The sequence below is a fragment of the Psittacula echo genome (genome assembly GCF_963264785.1).
Source record: "Psittacula echo genome assembly, chromosome: 3".
NCBI classification, from domain to species: domain Eukaryota; kingdom Metazoa; phylum Chordata; class Aves; order Psittaciformes; family Psittacidae; genus Psittacula; species Psittacula echo.
In genome coordinates this window covers 41,115,420-41,135,100 of record NC_137736.1, presented here as the reverse complement: position 1 = coordinate 41,135,100, position 19,681 = coordinate 41,115,420, and the positions used below count along the sequence as shown (strand labels likewise).

At 36.3% G+C, this 19,681-nt stretch overlaps 1 protein-coding gene across 1 annotated transcript in view; it reads right to left on the bottom strand.

Annotated features, from left to right (window-relative positions):
- The window catches only part of DMD (dystrophin), a gene marked incomplete at both ends in the record, with an annotated part of 1,114,107 nt that overhangs the window by 253,977 nt on the left and 840,449 nt on the right, over positions 1-19,681 (bottom strand). Inside the window, one exon of the mRNA XM_080612996.1 lies at positions 15,703-15,857. Coding sequence (XP_080469122.1) covers positions 15,703-15,857 — 155 coding nt within the window. The remainder of the gene's footprint in view (positions 1-15,702; positions 15,858-19,681) is intronic.

The following is a 19,681-nucleotide window of genomic DNA, read 5'->3' as shown; positions in this document are numbered from 1 at the left end:
TCTTATTGAACCATGTATCACCTTAAGTGAGAATAACAATAAATAAACAAATATATATTTTGTTTCCCTTCTCTAAAATATTGACCTCAAGTAGTATTCACACTACTGACAGATCAGAGGGATTGAAATTATTTAAAAACAATTATTCCTACATGCCAATGTATTTTAATAAACATCAAAATGCTAAAAAGAAATAAAAATGACAGACAAGGTCAAGCTCTATAATCTTCAGCTCAGAAGCATCTGGTAATCAAAACTGGTTAGCATCTGAGGAAGAAAGAAATGGCAGTCTGCCTACTGTTTCTTATGTCTATATAACCTAATTTAGTAATATTAGTTGTAAAGAAACATCAAGGTTCTTCAATCCTGTTCTTTCTGCAGAAGGAACAAACTCGTTTTTTAAAACCAATCAATCATTTCCATGTAGCTGCTGTTATTTCTGAATAGGAGGCCTAAATCTAAATAAAAGTCTTACTAAAACCAGATTGAACTCGTCAGTTCAAGGCTTACATTCATGATTGTATTTGACACAATAATCATCATCATATCTTCAGGCTGAAACCTGCTTGCCAGTTCTTGACTCAGTTCTGCTTTTTCCAATTAGATGAAAAATCGCATCCCAGCAGACCTCCCAGGAAGCATGTTTATATTTATAGTTTTTCACAGGTGAAAGAGCATAGCAATACATTCTAAAATACTAACTTGATGGCCATTTTCTTCTTCATGTTTCCATCTCTGGTTAATAAGAGAGGAAAAAAAAAAGGAAAGAAAAAAAAGTAGCAGCACATACTCAAATAATTTTGCAACAAATAACTTTTATATATCACATGGATCCCTTGGAAGGGCTCCAAAAATGTGAAGACATAACTACATTTTTCCCAATGAATATGCTTGAAAAGAAAATTTTTAAAAAATTTCAGCCTCTACATTTACTATCAAATTATCAGCAAAAAAAGAACATTTTTAATTTTGGTAAAAGAAACAATATTAACTTCTGATCCTGAGAGAAATCAGTAGAAAGCATGAAAAAAAAACCCAAACATTGACAGTTGCTCATTTCCATAAATTTGGTCACAGAACAGTTAGGCTTGGAGTGGACCTTTGGAGGTCATGTTATCCAAAACCCCCTGCTCAAGCAGAGTCCCTAGACCGAGTTATCAGTACCATGTGCAGACAGCTTTTGAGTACCTCCAAGCATGGAGATTCCACAGCCTCTCTTGACAGCCTGTTCCAGCACAAAGTCAACCTCACAGTGAAAAAGCTTTTACTGATACTCCATACTTCTATATTCCAGTTTGTGCTCATTGCTGTTGTCTTGTCACTGAGCACCACACAAAAGCCTGGCTCTGTCCTCTGTGCACCCTCCAGAATCATGAGGGCATCCCATCAATGCCCATGGACCTACACAACCCAAGTTTGCTCACTCGCTTCAGTTCAAAAAGGCAAAAGCCAGCAAATAAAATGGGTCATATTTCACAGAGTTATATGGTTTTTATCCAGGTTCACAGAAAGGACATCACAAAACCAGCACAGTGTTGACCACTTAAGAACACCACAGGAGACGTGATGAAAAATCACTGGGTGATGTTCCTTGTTCTCTGTGTTATCCCAAGGAATTCCTATGGATTAAGCACTCAGATACAAACATATTGGTGCCTAAATGCCGGACAGACAGCTGGGACAAACACATCCAATAGTACATCAGTATATGAGACTGTTTAAAATAAAAGCCACCTTCCCATTCCATAAGATCTGGTATTGAGCATTGTTACTCTGTCATTATAGCACTGTATCATGATTTTCTACCAGAATATCTGAATCACTAAATTACTCTCTATTTTATGCTTTGATCTTTATTCAGAGAAGTCATGGTTCAGGTTTTCTAACAAGGTATAGACAATGCACAAAGCTCGAGAGGAAAAAGTTTTTGTTTTATCAGAGACCTGTATGTATAAAGTTAACTACAGAAATTAATCACAATATATATCCACAACAGACATCACAAGAAAATAACTGAGTAGCAAGGGGTGGTATTGATATAGCTCATGCAGTCAATGCCCCATTATTTAGCCTGGATATTATTTTTTTTCAAATGGTAGTCATCTTAATTTTTCAAGCTCTATTCCAGTACTACAAAGGATTCCTAGAAATTAGATTAGAACAATTATGTCAAGAATTCACGGGAGGAAAAATAATGTAAAACACTAAAAAACGATGGGTTCTCTCAGAAGAACCATAAAAAAGAAAGAAAATAATAAATCTTTTAACTTTCTTAACCTCAAATAAACACTGGAGATGGCAGCCTTGTGTTGCAATTAACAACAGTTAAGTTCAACTGATATTAACATATCTATTATGTATACATGGATGGACTAAAGAAAACCTGTTAACCTTCTTATTAAGAATGCAAACAAGTAAATAAGTGCATTGGTAAAAAAACCCTGTAGCATTACTTGATCTCCATTTCATTCTGCTCATGAAGTGTGAGGTACATACACATGACTGTGTACAAAATAATCTTAACAATGTCATGGAGAAATACAGTTTTAGACTAATTTCTCACAATTTTCATGCTTTGCAGTACCCACAGATGTCTAAATTTTCATACTTTACTAAGTGATTTATATTACTGGTAATCTGTATCTAAAGGATAAAATTCTGAACAAGGAAATAAAGGAAATAAATAGATATTTTTAAATCCACATGGAATTATCATGACATATTGTTCTTCTAGGTCTTTAAGATATTTATGTGCTATTTTGATATATTAACTTCTGTAATTCTTTTATGTATATCCATACTTCTGATTTAAAAAAACCCATCATTTGCTGTCCAGTACCCGCAGTATATTGTCTCACTAAGTAAATTCTTAAAAGATTTTAATGAAAACCATGCATTCAAATTTACTCTATATAATTGTTTAATATGCTGAAGCTTATTCAAAATGACAATCTGAACAAGAATGGCTTATATCAATAATTCTATTGGCCCCAAATATCAAGTAATGGTATTATTCTAGTAACTTTAATATGACTTGCTCATTTCACCCAGTCTGAGCTAAGCATATTATACATGTAGAACACTTCTGATGATACCACATGAACATAATCATCATAGAATCATAGAATATTCTGGGTTGGAAGGGACCTTAAAGGTCATCTAGTTCCAATCCCCCTGCCATGGGCAAGGACACCTCGCATTAGACCATATCGCCCAAGGCTCTGTCCAACCTGGCCTTGCAATCTGCCAGGGATAGGGCATCCACAACATCCCCAGGGAACCTGCTCCACTGCCTCACTACCCTCACAGTAAAGAACTTCCTTATATCTAATACAAACCTCCCCTCTGTCAGTTTCAAGCCATTCCCCCTTGTCCTATCCCTACCTGCCCTTGTAAAAAGTCTCTCTCCAGATTTCTTGTGGGCCCCTTTAAGCACTGGAAGACTACTGTTCCCCTTGGAGCCTTCTCTTCTCCAGGCTGAACAAGCCTAACTCTCTCTGCCTGTCTCCATAGGAGAGGTGTTCCAGCTCTTTGATTATCTTCGTGGCCCTCCTCTGAACTCAAATAGGTCCACATCCCTCTTGTGCTGGGGGCCCCAGAGGTGAGTGCAGGACTCCACGTGGGGTCTCACAAGAGCAGAGTAGAGAGGGAGAATCACCTCTCTTGGCTGCTGGTCACACTCCTTTTGATGCAGCCTAGCACATGGTTGACTTTCTGGGCTGCAAGCCCAACATACATGCAACGTACATGCAACATACCCTTCCAGGTCATGTTGAGCTTCTTATCAAGCAGCACTCCCAAGTCCCCCTCAGGGCTGCTTTCAGTCCAGTCTGCCCAACCTGTATCTGTACTTGGGATTGCCCTGACACAAGTGGAGGACCTTGCAGTTGGCCTTGTTGAACTTCATGAGGTTGTCACTGGGCCACCTGTCAAGCATGTCAAGGTCCCTCTGGATGACATCTCTTTCCTTCAGTGTGTCAACTGCACCACACAGCTTGATGTTGTTGGCAAACCTGCTGAGGGTGCACTCAATCTCACAATCAATATTCTCAACAAAGGTGTTAAACAGCACTGGCCCTAATACTGACCCCAGAGGGACGTCACTCATCAGTGGTCTCCATTTGGACATTGAGCTATATGTCCAACAACCTTTATTATTTGTGACTAGCTAAATCTTGCCCCTCCATAATCAGAAAGTACCAAAACAAATATATATCGGGAAGGAGAAACCATCTGTAAAGAATAAATACACATCTAATACATCTATACAAGTACTGAAGTGTTGTGTTTCCATCAGAAACAGAAATGAAGCCCTCTTTTGGAAATTGGTGCTAAAGATTTCTGCTTTCACATATAAATATCATTCTACATTTCTTTATACATTTGCCAATTTTTTCTTAGAAGTAATTAAAAGACAGATATGAAAAATAGAAATATTGCTTTATTGACTATCCACAAGTTAAGTCCCTACGTAAGGATCTATTTAGGAACCATGGCAGGGATGGAAAGTTACAGAAATGTCTTGAATGAAACAAAACTGAGGTTAAAAACGTATAACATAGTCAAAGTAAATAACATTCAACCCTGAGCATTAGGGTGTGAAGAGCAAGATGGAAAATATTTGGAATAGTCTAACCCAGACAGGACTATGAATAATTCCAGATGAAAGATATCATCAGGAATGCAATAGCAGAAAGATTCAGTCTAGATTTGTACAAAATACCAGACACTACAAGGAGGATTTTAAACTCAGTATTACACTGCTGGCTTCTTCAACTAGCTGTAGCCTTGAAGGAATTTAGTATTTAAAATCAAGACCAACAGCTTCATGAAGATGTCAACACATACTAGCATCTGAAAGATTATTTATAAAAAAAAAAAAACAAAAAAACCCCATTATGCTCAACATTACCTCACTCTCTTAATGCTGGCTTGAATACGTTGTCCTAGCCAACACAAATGAGAGTAACACAAGACATAAAATGACTAAAGCAGTGACATGATGTGAAAACCAATTTACCCAAAGCAAAATTTAATAAAAATGTTCCATGATTCTACTTTCATTTCCTCAACATGAGAAGTAACAGTGACATGTGTCCAGAGCTCCAAGGGGTCAGCAGAGTATTAAAAGGAACGGTGTCACCAAAGGCAGATCACAACTGTGGTTTCTTAGAGCCATTTTATTTGAGCAAGTCTATTCTGCTGGACAGAAACAAAGAGAGAGGACAGACCTGGAAGAATTGCCCCCATCCCTTGGAGTAAAACCGCACTGTGAAACTTAAAGATTGACTACCACAAAGATAAATCTACCTTCTTGGAATCAGTAAAGAAATATGGCTCAGAGCAATGGACACTATCAGTGATTAATTAACATCACTGAATTATGAACCTCAGACATGCTCTTAAGCACCAAGAAGTCATGGAAATTTCTGAATGTTTGCCATTACTGATAATAAACAGCAGCATCTCTTTTAGTTTTTAAAACAATAGCTGAAATCAGCATATAAATATCCTGTTGTGGGGTACAGAAAATGCCTCAAAGTTAGATTTTAGAAAAACAGCCACCAAATGAGACTTGCCTAACACGAAAAAAACCCCAAACAACCAACCAAAAACCGAAACAAAAAGGTAATATGAAAGAAAAGAGGAAAATAAAGAAAATAAGAAAGAAAACATAAGATGCTAATAGGATAAAATGCAGAAAGTGGGAAATGGTTCTCGCAAGCTGGGCACTTTAGGTAATCCCAATAATAATTTTTTTTTAACATACATTGTGTCAACTGAGTAAATGGAATTTGAAAAATAAATGTACACATTTTAAACTGATAAAAATAATACTTTTTGCTGTCTTTACTAACAGAAAGTGGGCCTGTATAACTCATTGCCATAACGCACTATTGTGTTTGAGCAGATATCTATCAGATACATAACTGATTATGTATCCTTCACAAAGGAAGGATCTGCAGATATGCCAGCTAGAGTGATAATTACAAGAGCTATTATTTCTTATTACTTGCAGGAAATAACATTTCTTAGGGTTTGCAGGAGATTTAATGTTCATAGCTGGGGAAAAGTTCCACATCTTTTTTAAATCTCTCAAAAATGCAGCACACTACGGTTAAATTAGGAGTACTGGTCAAGATGTGATTGATACTGAATGCTAGCAATATGAACAAACTAATCTTTTCCTTTTCACAGATTCCTTGCTTACTTACTGTTTCCCCTTCTATGTATCAGATACACCTTAAAATCTCCATCCTCAGATTTACCAGTTTAATCTCACCTTTCCTTCATGACTTCTCACCACCCCTAGTCTAGAACATGCAAGAAAATGACATTGCTAAATTTGCTGTTTTCACATCTTCCTTCAGTATTGCCACTTTCACAGGTCCCTGCCTTGGTCAGTAAAAGTCATAGCCATCAGCTTCTTGTGCCACTGATCCTCATCCAAAATGATAACCACTCACTGTAATTCATCAGTTTCTTTGTGAGTTTGTATAAAAGCAACATGTGGTGGAAATATCATTTGTAGTTAAAACACAGTCACAAAGCAAAAGGCAAGCACCACTGCTGTCAAATGGACACATTTGGTGGTAGTAGCTTTCAAACAGAGACTAAAAATTTAATAGAAAGCCTGAATTATCCTCTCAGTTTCAGTTATGACTGACAAGTCAGTGAGGGGGAAGCTTACACTGCCTGCACAGCAGCTGATCAGAAGCTACCATGAAACACCACAGCTTGCAATAGTAAGGAAACACTGTTAAAAAAACCCCAACAAAACAAAAAACAAAAACTAAAAAACAGGCACAAAAAAACCCACCACAAAACCAACAACCCAAACCCCCTAAACAAACATAGAAAACCTTGGGGAAAACAAAACAAGGCTATCACAAGAATAATAATGCAAACAAAAAATGACAATTAAGGTCAAATTCCTTTTTGCTGGCACTCTACAAGCCCATCAGCTTTACTAATTTCTGTTCCATTGTTTGTTTTAAATGACACAAAGTCTGCTAAAAAGTCTATTGAGGGGAAAGGAAAGACATTCATTTGTTGCAATAAGCTTTGGATGAGAGCAATAATCAGTTTGCTACACTTCGTTAATTTATCTGCAGACTAATAGGAAATAGATTTAAGGCTGGTCTTTCAGGGCACAGAGCACTAACTTCTTTTCTTGTTCAAATAAAGACTAAAACTCTCTAATTACTTCAGAAAATCTCACCTTTAAGAAAAAGAACATCACATTTGTCTTAATCTGCTCATGGACTAAGAACAAAAACAGACATTTCTGTTCTTTCTATCAAAAAAATCAGTCTTACTTACGTCTTCCTTAGTACCTTCCTCCTGCTGCATCTCCTATGCATGCAAGAGTGAGATTTCTCAAATAGAGTGTTTCTTTGAAATGTCCATATTAAGCTTTGACTATGATTCAAGTTAGTCCATGAAATCGCTCTCTCTTCAGAATTCTGTGCCATGAGCTATTTAATGACAGCCATCATTGGTGACAGCCAATTATTACTATTGGGGACAGCCAGCATGGCTTCACTAAGGTGAAATCCTGCCTCACCAATTCAGTGGCCTTCTATGATGGGGCTACGGAACTGATGGAAAGGGGTAGAGCAGTTGATGTCATCTACCTGGACTTGTGCAAAGCCTTTGACACTGTTCCACATGACATCCTAGTCTCTAAATTGGAGAGACATCAATTTGATGGGTGGACCACTCAGTGGATAAAGAACTGGCTGGATGGCCACACACAAAGGGTTGTGGTCAATGGCTCGATGTCTGGCTGGAGATCGGTAAAGAATGGTGTCCCTCAGGGATCGGTCTTGTTCAACATCTTTGTGGGTGACATGGACAGTGGGATTGAGTGCACCCTCAGCAAGTTTGCCGATGACACCAAGCTGTGATTCGGTTGATATGCTGGAGGGAAGGAATGCCATCCAGAGGGACCTCGACACGCTTGTGAGGTGGGCTGATGCCAACCTTATGAAGTTTAACCATGCCAAGTGCAAGGTCCTCCACCTGGGTGGGAGCAATCTCAGGCACGGCTACAGGTTGGGCAGAGAAGAGATTCAGAGCAGCCCTGCAGAGAAGGACTTGGGGGTGGTGGTCGATGAGAAACTTAACATGAGCTGGCTTCAGTGTGCGCTTGAAGCCAAGAAAGCCAACTGTATCCTGGGCTGCATCCAAAGGAGCGTGACCAGCAGGTGGAAGGAGGTGATCCTGCCCCTCTACTTTGCTCTTGTGAGATCTCACTTGGAGTATTGTGTACAGTTCTGGTGTCCTCAACATAAAAAGGACATGGAACTGTTGGAACTGTGGTCAGTAGGTCGAGAGAGGTCCTCCTTCCCCTCTACTCTGCCCTGGTGAGACCGCATCTGGAATATTGTGTCCAGTTCTGGGCCCCTCAGTTTAAGAAGGACAGGGACCTGCTGGAGAGAGTCCAGCGCAGGCCAACTAAGATGATTAAGGGAGTGGAGCATCTCCCTTATGAGGAAAGGCTGAGGGAGCTGGGTCTCTATAGTTTGGAGAAGAGGAGACTGAGGGGTGACCTTATTAGTGTATATAAATATATAAAGGGGGAGTGTCACGAGGATGGAGCCAGGCTCTTCTCAGTGGCAAACAATGATAGGACAAGGGGTAATGGGTACAAACTGGAACACAAGAGGTTCCACTTAAACTTGAGAAGAAACTTCTTCTCAGTGAGGGTGACGGAACACTGGAACAGGCTGCCCAGGGGGGTTGTGGGGTCTCCTTCTCTGAAGACATTCAAAACCCACCTGGACACATTCCTGTGTAACCTTATCTAGGTATTCCAGCTCCGCCAGGGGGATTGGACTAGATGATCTTTTGAGGTCCCTTCCAATCTCTAACATACTGTGATACAAGTCCAGAGGAGGTCCATGAGGATGATCAGGGGACTGGAGCACCTCCCGCATGAAGATAGGCTGAGGAAGTTCGGGCTATTCAGCCTGGAGAAGAGAAGGCTGCGTGGAGACCTAGCAGCCTTCCAGTATCTGAAGGGGGGCTATAGGGATTCTGGGGAGGGACTCTTCATTAGGGACTGCAGTGATAGGACAAGGGGTAATGGGTTAAAACTTAAACAGGGGAAGTTTAGGTTGGATATAAGCAGGAAGTTCTTTACTGTTAGGGTGGTGAGGCACCGTAATAGGTTGTCCAGGGAAGTTGTGAATGCTCCATCCCTGGCAGTGCTTAAGGCCAGGTTGGACAGAGCCTTGGGTGGCATGGTTTAGTGTGAGGTGTATGTGCCCATGGCAGGGAGGTTGGAACTAGATGATCTTAAGGTCCTTTCCAACCCTAACTATTGATTCTATGATTTTGTCCAGATGGATTTCACTATAGCATAAGTACTGCTCTCATTTTCATCAAAAGGAATAAACAGCATTTAACACATGGTAAATATGAACAAACCAGCAGAATTCCACTTCACTTAAGACCAAAATATAAATCAAGAGGATGGGGTTGGAGGGGGAGGAATGAAAAATGAAGAGCAACTGTCTGAGCAGTAAGGAATGGTCTTCCAGATGTTCTACTTTCAGTTTTCCTGCTTATTTTTAATTATTAATTTGCCCTCAGTATTTGAAGCTGAAAGCCTCTTTGCAAAATGCCAGTACTGTCCTTCTTTTTGTCTATAATGAAATCATTAACATTAGATTACAGTTAACAACACAAACCATTAGACTATCAATCGGCTGAATACATGGTGTCTAAGAAATCTCAGCAAGCCACTTGTGGGGCAGACAAGTTGGATAAAACCAATCAATTTAAGAAAAACAGCACTTTATTCTTTGAGGTCATTTCTGTTTGTCTGTGGGAAGACTTAGCAGACCTAGAGATGATCTATGGTCTTTCTGGAAGTATTAAAGGTACTAGCCTGCAGATGTATCCATTCAAGTGGTGGAACGTTAAGTTTATTCACAATGATATAAGAGTTTTGAGAAACATGTCCCTGAAGTCACAGGATCCATAAATCCTTTTAGTCAAGTACTGAATTACTGATGTTACCCTATCCTGAAATAAATCAAGAACTCTTTCCTTTATTTTTTAATCCTAAGAGTTTCTCAGAAATCACAAGAATACATTCACAAAGGTGGAAAGGATGAATCATGCCATATTATGGGTAACATTGCTTTTTCAGCAGCTCCTACAAGTATTTTGAAAGCATTGCACATTGAAGACTATCCTCTCACAAAGTGAACCACAAATATTCAGTACCTCCAGTTGACCTCTCATCTTGGATCTACATAGTGGTGTCAGGACTGCACAAAAAGTACAGCCAGCTGAGTAGAGAACAAAGGTGAAAACTAGCATATAAGGAGCTAAGAGCTATTTTTAGGAGATTTGCCTGGAATTGTATTTATGTCTTTTTATATTTTCCTATATGTGGCTGAAATGTCATTATTTCTAGGGTTATTCGAAAAAATATACAAAGAAATCTTAACTGAAGTCATTGCTGATATACTTAAGATTATATTTTGTACATAAATATTTGTTTGAGAGTGTAGGTAATTAGTAAAATGTCATTCAAATAGGTAGCCTCCCTTTTATCTATCATCATAAAACAGTCCCTCTCCCGGTATACTTCTTTAATACAGATATATTAAAGGATGATATTTAACCAAGTAAAACATAAACAAAAAACTTATCTCAAATTAAACTCCGAGTATTATTTAAACCCTTTTTATAATCCTTTTCTGACAGTGTGCTATTCTGTTTAAAAAAAAAAAAAAAAAAAAAAGTAACAGAGTAGAACAAAGAAAACAAAAAATACTTCAGTCCTGTATCTGGAAACAACTCTTCCAAAATTTCAAAGATACCCATATTTTACACACAAAAGCCTTAGCATTCTTGCATCACAAGCAGCTAGTAAAGAGTTTTTCTTTAGCATTTGCTGATGTTACTAACTGCTGGAGAGAAGCATGCAGTGCTGTACTGACAAAGTGAAACAAATTAGTTTAATGAAAGTTAAAGGGTTCCTGCACCCTTTTGTCTAATGTGAAAGGCATTAGGACTCCATATAGAAGTCAGACTTCCCATAAGAGAACTGGATTAAATGCTCTGTTGAAAACTTTGTTTCTCCTCCTATTCAAAATAATAGTCAGAGCTACATTTTCTTCCAGAAAAACATGATGATATATTAAATCATTTGCTCTTTAACATAATCTTGGGTGTGACACCCAAGGCTAGACACTCACTTTCATTCAACGTGAATAGTTCTACTGACTAAGTAAAATTACTTAAGTCATTGTAGAATTGAAACCAAGCAAAGTTCTCAAAGACAGCATATGAAAAACACCTGGACTGAAAATTCACCTTCTTAAATAATAAAGGCAAAAAAGATAATAATCTATTATCAGGATCTCTCATAAAACAAAATAATTGCCCTACAACTGCAATGCTTTCCAGCACTCTTTGCAATTTTAAATAACTGTTGTTAAGCTGGTGTAAATAACAAGCTTCAGTGTGACATACTGGATGCAAAAAAGCAGTCACTTGACATACCTATTTTCTTGAGCCTGGCAGAATTATTTAAAATAAAAAAAAAAAAAAATTACCACAATATGATTATAAAAATTACCATAATATGGTGTCTTTGGGAAAAAAAAAAAAGAAATACAGCAGAAATTGACATTTGACCATCATCATCTCTATTGGAAGTCCTAGATTCGCAATGATTTCTTGCTCAAACCCATGCAAATGCAGCTGTATGGCCAGGAGAACAACTGCACACACAAACATGTAAACAAGCTTCCAATATAAACAAGGTTCCCATGGCCACTTACTTTTTAATTTAGCTGTTTCACTGTGCTAAAAGGAAATGTGCCTGAACAAAGAACTATGATAGTTGTTTTTACACATGGAATTACATGGATTTTTGGAAAGCAGACCAACCTTCAAAGCAATAGAAGAACGTAAAATAAAAGGCTGAGTTTTCTTGGAGAACCTAGAAGATTGAAATATTCTGTAAAGTGAAACAGATTGTGATTTTCTTTTTCTTCTTGACTTCAGCAGTCCAAGCCTAAATGAGCAAATAAGCTCTTCAGATAAGGCTCCCAGAAAGGTCTAGCTACTGAAAACAACCATGAATCTTCAGCATAACTTAACACACTTCATACTCCTGGCTATTGCTCATGTGTAAATGCAATTTTTCCTTGCTCAGAATGCAACTCAACTGTAAAGCAAATGCGATTACTTTCACAAGTGCCATAAAGCAAAGTAGTATTACGACAGGTACAATATATTAAGAAAACCTGTCCTTAGCAGAATGGTCAAGTTCTTTCTGTACAGGCAATAAAATTATACTCACAAACATTATGTAGAGATAAAGTTTACATTCTAAAAAATTGTATTTTTATATCAAGCAACCATTGACAAGAAAAGATTTACTGCCCAAAGACCAAAACTAGATTATGACCTTTTCTATACTTACAATTCCTGTTATAGTACACATTTACAGAGTAAAGAGATAAGCGTTATACTTTTGTACTGTTTATGACCTTAGATTTATTTTTGTTAATACAAGCAGTACAGACTGGTTTTGCCTTAATTGCCACAGCTTAAATAATATTGTTATTTCTTGGAAAGTCAATGCTTGTAAAAAGGAGAGGAAGAGACCTGTTTACAAGTCACTCTGGCTTTTGTCCAGCTGATCAGTTTGTGTGCTTTTTAGTGTATTTTTGCAGTACCAACAACAAAAATAGAAATTAAAAAGTGGAGAACGAAAAAGCAACCATCAAGCACTCACCAACTTGGCTATTAAGAGTTGAATATTATTCATTATAGTTCAGTGTTATAAAACAGAACAGTAACGAAAAGGGTAAACACACAGCAATCAGCTGCAAATCTACTTAAGCAAAACAAAACACAAGCTGGCAGATGTTGCCTTAATGACTAAAGTACTTACTTAGGCTTGAACTATTACCAACAGGCAAAGTGGAATTTTACTGCTGGTTGCCTGCCTGTTGTTTTACTAATCTGGTTCGCTGAAACTGAGGTTTCACATTTTTTACAGTGACACACAATCCTGATACTGATGGCAGGTGAGAGGAAAATCACTTCAAAAGAAGGTAAGCCACTCTTAATTTCTCTTTTAGGTCATTTAAGTTAAGGATATAGGACAAATAAATTAAAATCTTTAGCAGAATATGTCCTCTTGGCACTCAAGACATTAACAAACAATGATAAAATTATTTCTAAAACATTAGAGAAATTGTCAAGACCACTATTTGGAATATATTTCAACATCAATGCAATGCCACCGAGTTACCAGAACACTACTTATGATCTAGATGAAAATAACACTCATTGATATATCTGATATCATTGTATATGCAACTTGATGGAGAACTAGCCTTTCTTGGAGCCTGCAACAAAAGAGTTCATATGTCTTTCTCTATGGACTAAATACTATCTTATGGTTGCAAAGATCGCCACCAACCAGAAATAATTTGCTTTGCTGTATGCAATAACCTGTAATCTGAAGCATAGATGGCGGTAAAAACAAATTACACACATCCCCAGTGCAGAACAAATTGGTATTTAAGTAATTCAAAGGCCTATGGATTCCACTTTCTGTTCACACAGAGCTGCTGATCAAAAGAAATCTGGATGGTTCTTTCAATGCCTCAACCAAGAGCTGCTCCATGAGCAAAAAGCTTGGCTACTGCTTCAAGCAAACCTGAAAAATCCAGAGGTGTAGAAAATCTTCCAAGTCTTTTGCTGACTTGATGCCTTAGTATGTCTGTATTTATCAATGTCTCACATAAGACAAATAGTAATGTGATACAGCCCCTGAAGAAGCTTATCAACTACTGTTTGCAGCATAATTCTTTTTCCAAGTTCTCAAATCATGAAAAGCCTTACAAAAATTGCACACAAAGCACTGAATAAGAAAAAAATAAAAAATTAGAAAGGCAGTAAAGTCAAACAATAAAAAACTAGGAAACTCTAGTTTTACAGTTACCTGCTCAGGCTCAATCATATGCTTTTGTACTTCATAATGGGAAATGCCAGCTCAGTCACCTAACAGCTCTCTTCTAAGACATAAAGCACTTACTACAGCAATTCATCTAATGCATAAGCTTTGAACAAGTCTGTAAGCTTTGTGCAAGCTTGCAAGGAGTGTTTCATGGAGAATTCATACTCTGTTAGCCTAGTACTTGGCTGAGTCCTTGCACCAATGGCAATTCTCACATTTAGCAAACATCAGACACACCTGGGTTTGTGCTTGAAGCATTAACAGATTTAAAGACACTCTTAGCTACAATTGCTAATTGCACCTACAGCAGCTACAGATACATCGTGGACTTCAGGAATACAAAGCGATCTCACCACAGGGGTTGTAGTTACATATAGGGACAGAAGCAATTTCCTTCCATTCTCTCTTATAACCCTTTGAGCTGATTTTACCTACTTATGGAAAATATTTGAGCATTTTGGAAAATGTTGAGCCTTTCTTACTCAGGAACAAATGTGCCCCTTGCCTGTTTTTTGCTTTCTGTTTCACAGAAAGCAAGAAATTTTTTTTAAGAAAACATGGCTACTACGACTATGCCCAAAATGGCTACTATTATATAGGAGAAATGCAGTCAGATACTAACTGTTTATACTAATTTATCAGTTATTGATCATATTAAAAAAAAATTCAAATTATTATGTGGACATCAACAGCGTCCCTCCTGTCATTTGAACAGGATCTTAAGTCAGTGGTGAGTCTGCTTCAGAAAAAATGCTGTTCAAGTTACTCATTCTTATGAATATCAACTTCATATAAATATTAATCAAAAAGTGTGAATAAAATTCTGTAGTTATCAGTGATTTAAGTAATTTCCATTATACAAGAAGATCTCCTGAATTTACTGAATATTTAACTAAACTGACTTTTCTGGCCTTGTTCACAGACTTTAATTGAAAACATATTCAGATCTAATTCAGTTCTAGTTTCAGTTACAAGAAATAAAACTTAATCCAACATAGCAATTAAAACAACTTTGATTTAAATTTTATGTCTGTCATCTAATGTGCAATGTTTTAAAACCTTTACTATTATAAAGAAAGTTGACTTTTATTCTTCAATACGTTCTGATCTTATAGATTACGTACTGGATGATTCACAATTTGGTGGCAAGCTGCAAAAATTGCTTTTAGTGAGCAGTCGGTATCTAACCCAAACACTGCAAGATTGAAATACAAAGAAGAATGCGAACAAGGATCTCATAAAAACTTTCTTGACTAGAGATTTGCTTTAAAGTCATAGGATAACATTTCTACTATGAACCTGCTTCAGTAGGATATGTCTGTTAATTTCAGATTAAGTTTATGACTCAAAATCACTATAGTGATTGTGATGTGGAGACAGTACACACAAATATGAAACACTTTTAACACTTTTGTGTATTTTAAATATTTAAAATATACAACCTATCAACTGAATTTAGTCAGCAATTAGTTACAGCAGAGGAAAATTGGCAGGAGGCAAAATTTTATTTGTAAAAATTAAATGGCCTTCCAAAGACACAATTCCAAAAAATAAGACAGAATAATCACCATAATTCATTCCTTTATCACTATAACCATGAGTTTTTCATAAGTTACATCTCATATAATCTCCAGCCAAAGCTGGACAATGAATGTTAATGAAATTTAATAACAAACCTAATAGCAGAATTTATATCCTACCTCCTATTAATGGCAGCCCACGTTGCATTAATGTTATCTGTCATCAGTTTTACTTTTCTGGTGTCATCTGCTGAATAATCACGGAGTAGCTTAAGTGCCATGTCATTTGTCACATCTACATTTATTTGCCATTGTCGTATTTCTTTTGCAAATTGCTGAAGAAGAGAAAGAAAGAGAATAAACCTCAAATCACCATAAAATGATCACGCATATTTTATAATTATTAGAGAAGATTAACAACTTATACCACCAATATAGAAACTAAAGGGAAAAAGAAAACCAAATTTCTTTAGATTTACTGGAAACTAAGGTCAGAGTCTTTCTAAATGTTTAAATTATTTTAGTCATCAGACCATATGACTACTTCTAATCTCTGAAAGGAGCAAGGAACCAAATCCTAAATGCTGGATAAAACATAACATTTCAAATTGATAAACACTGATTAGAATGTTGAGTTTTTTTTTTCTGAGACACAAATAGATGGATGTGTTATTATGCATTATGCAAACTATCACTATTTGTGATGTTGAGTTATACTGACATGGAAAATACAGTGAAATTATATGTTCTAATTTTCTTTTTTGTACTGTGAAATAATACTGATATTTGGAGAATTAATACCTATGTTTTCACTCATTTTGAATTTACTTTGTTTTAGTGAATTGTTTATGTAATTAGTGCCATCTACTGGAACAGCACTAAGTGTGCAATACAGCAAAATACTATTGGCAAACTTATCAATGACTTTATAATGCTAATTTATGCTTCTTAGTATTGAGAAAGCTTCTTAAATCTTTGTAATTCTTTCTTTTCCTTTCCTCTTTCTCCTCTCTTCTTCCTTCTCCACTCCACCTGGGCCAGCTGTCTCACTACAGAAGCAACCCAAGAAATCAGGAATAGTCATTCAACCAGTAACCAGCTCCCATGTATCTTTCCTGTTAGTCTTTTTTTATCACAAATTTCCATATAAATGCACGGAAGTTATATATTTAATCCATAATGTCTAACAACAAAATGAAAGAGCAAAAACAATTGATGGTCTAATTGTATTTCTGTACTAGGTGAAGACTAACTAGCCAATCAAAGGGACAATGCAAGGAAGAAGAAAGTTTGTATTTGTAAATAGAAACAGTAAATTGCATGTAAACATTAGAAGCTATTGACAAAAAATAAATAGTAAGGTTTGTCACTCTTTATTGTGCTATAATACACAAATTGAGAAATGTCTGTGAAGAAAAAGCAGGTTTTTCCTCTCATTCTCCCAAAGCAGTATTCCTTTTGAAACCTTTTGATGGAGATAAGGAATTCTCGACAGAAAGCAGAACTTAAATATGTAATCCCTAATTAAAAAGGCTAAATACTAAGTAAAAGTAAATAATTTTTTAATATTTTGTGCCCTATGTTTTCATCTTAGAAAGCCTGTAAGATAATTTTGGTTAAGATTAGGCCTGAAACATACTTGAACTTTGAATAAAGTCCAGGTGGAGATTTTTGGGAGTTTGATCTTTTTCCCCAACCCTCCTTACCTGTTAAAAAGCTGCTTCAACATCTCTAGGGCCTCTCAATAATTTAAAATTGATAACATGTACTTTATCTCTTTCCTGTGGTATTCCTTCATGAGATGTCAGATCACACAATTACTGTGCAGCAGATAACCTCAGATACCAAGACAGCAACCTGATTTTCTATTTTGAAAATGGTATCCTATTTATACTAGCCAAACATTAGGAGGTCATTACTAACCCCTGGTCATGAAATCCATCTGAGCATGTTACGATTAAGCTCACTTAAGCTGAAGATGCCCAAACAATTTATTTAAGTCATTCCCTTTTGTTAAGTATGGAGCAAGTGTTTATTCAACATTTAGGTTTAGCCATCTTTATTATACTCTTTCTCTTTGCTTAAAATTATGCATATATACAGCTGCTCTTTTCCAGCCAAAAAATCACAGCAGACTGACTGTTCACTGCCTTTTACATAGCAGAAGTTACCATAACATTTTGTCTGTATTGTAAATCAATGGCCCATAAACTTTACTTTGAAAGTAAGCTCTTTTTTGCCCAGTCCCATGTGAATATAAATGACCTTATAAAACCTTCCAAACACAGTTTTGCAATAAAAATACAGAAAGATCTATTACAAGGTTATTTCCAAAAGTGTTGTTCTCACCATTAACTTCAACATTAATCCATTAACTTCCTGACATTACAACATGAGATCATAATTTAGGAAAGAAATGATGAATATAAAGAGCTTTGCTGACAGAAACAATTTGCATTTTCTACTTTACTGGAAATTGGTCTGTAATTTTTCAACAGCTTTGAGGAGTGTATGCCTTGCTTCGACTTTGCTCTGTGCGCATACACTGAGAATAAAGTGTTGTGGTACCTGTTTCAACTGTCTGCCTTACCAGAGGCCTACTAACTCCTTACATTACTATAATGAATATTTAGAATTAAATTTTTGGCATTATTCTTTTCTTTCTTTTTTCTCTTAAATATTTTTGGGTGTCATCTATATTTTAGCTTCTTAAAAACCCATTCAAGTTTGTTTTGTTTTTGTTTTTTGTTTTTTTTTAAGAAGATACTTAATTACCTTAACTTCATTTTGACATTTTTTAAAGCATTCTCTGTAGTTTTTCTGTGTTATCACTGGAATTTGCTGAGTTTATTAAAAGACGTCAAGAATTAAGGCTGTGCAGTTATCATGTTACTTAGGTATAAATTTATTTTTTATTTTTAAGACAGTAGTTGATGGTATTAGGAAGAAAGTCTGTGTAATTAAGGATCCTTTATTAAAAACAAGTAAGAATCAAAGCTGGGGTTTATTCTATCTTAGGATTGCCCAGTGGAATAAAATAAAAGATTCATAGAAGATCAAATATAGCAATATGTATGTATAGATAATATGTATGTACATATTATCATGTCAATTCCCACACTGAGCAAGCGTATATATCACAAATCTGGAGAATCAGACTGTCTTTCTGTCCTTCTGTATATCTGTAGTATGCTTTATTTATTTACATAAAGAATTATTTTTTTATTTATAAGCATAAGATTTTTTTTTTTTTAATCAAGGAATTCTATTCCACTCTCTGCATTACATTCGATAACATTAACTTAATTTTTAATTGTTTTACTAAAATCCAAAATATGCAGAGACTGTACTGCACACTGTATTAGTCACAGGGAGTGGCAAAAGAATACTTACTAAGTTAACTGTCCCTGTAAGAAGATTACAAGCCAAGAAAGATAGTCTCAGTCTTATCCACAAATCTAAGGCATAAAGTTTATTCCCCAGACTATGTCAGTGGAAGGTTGCCTGGTCTTCTGTATCCCAACAGAGCAGGGAACGTAATCAGACTGCTATATAATTTCCTATTTAGGTGAATGAGAAATAGACAGTCAAAGAAAATAACAAAGTAAACTTTGTCTCCACTCTCCTTTCTCTTCATTGTGGACATCCTAGCTAAACTGGTACAGAGGAAGAAGACATGCCTCACTAGCTGTTACCAAAATAAGGAGAACAGGAGTGAATGGGCAATCCTAGCAGGTTTATATTTTTCAGTGTAAGCCCAGTATTGCATTAAGAGACTAGTTTTACACTAGCTGATGTTCAGATGACCTGGGGATGAAAAGAAGCTGAAGTGTGAATTTGTACTATTTATACACCTATAACCTTCAGCCTGCTGAGTTAACCATCTGCAGTCTTCACTTAATAAACAACAAAGAATAGGGCTTTACGGCTAAAGACTCTCACTGGCCAAAATGCCATATTCTTATTCTCCTTACCTAACCCCAGTACTTAGAATTTAGTTCTCAAGTAGCAAAATAAAAAAAATAGAATGAAAAACATGTTCTAATGCTCAGCAAATTAGCTCTGAATTAATTCGAATTCAAAGGAGTAATATTTTTGATTATTATATTTGTGATAATATATTTGATAATTATATGGTAACTGGTCACTTTTCATTTAA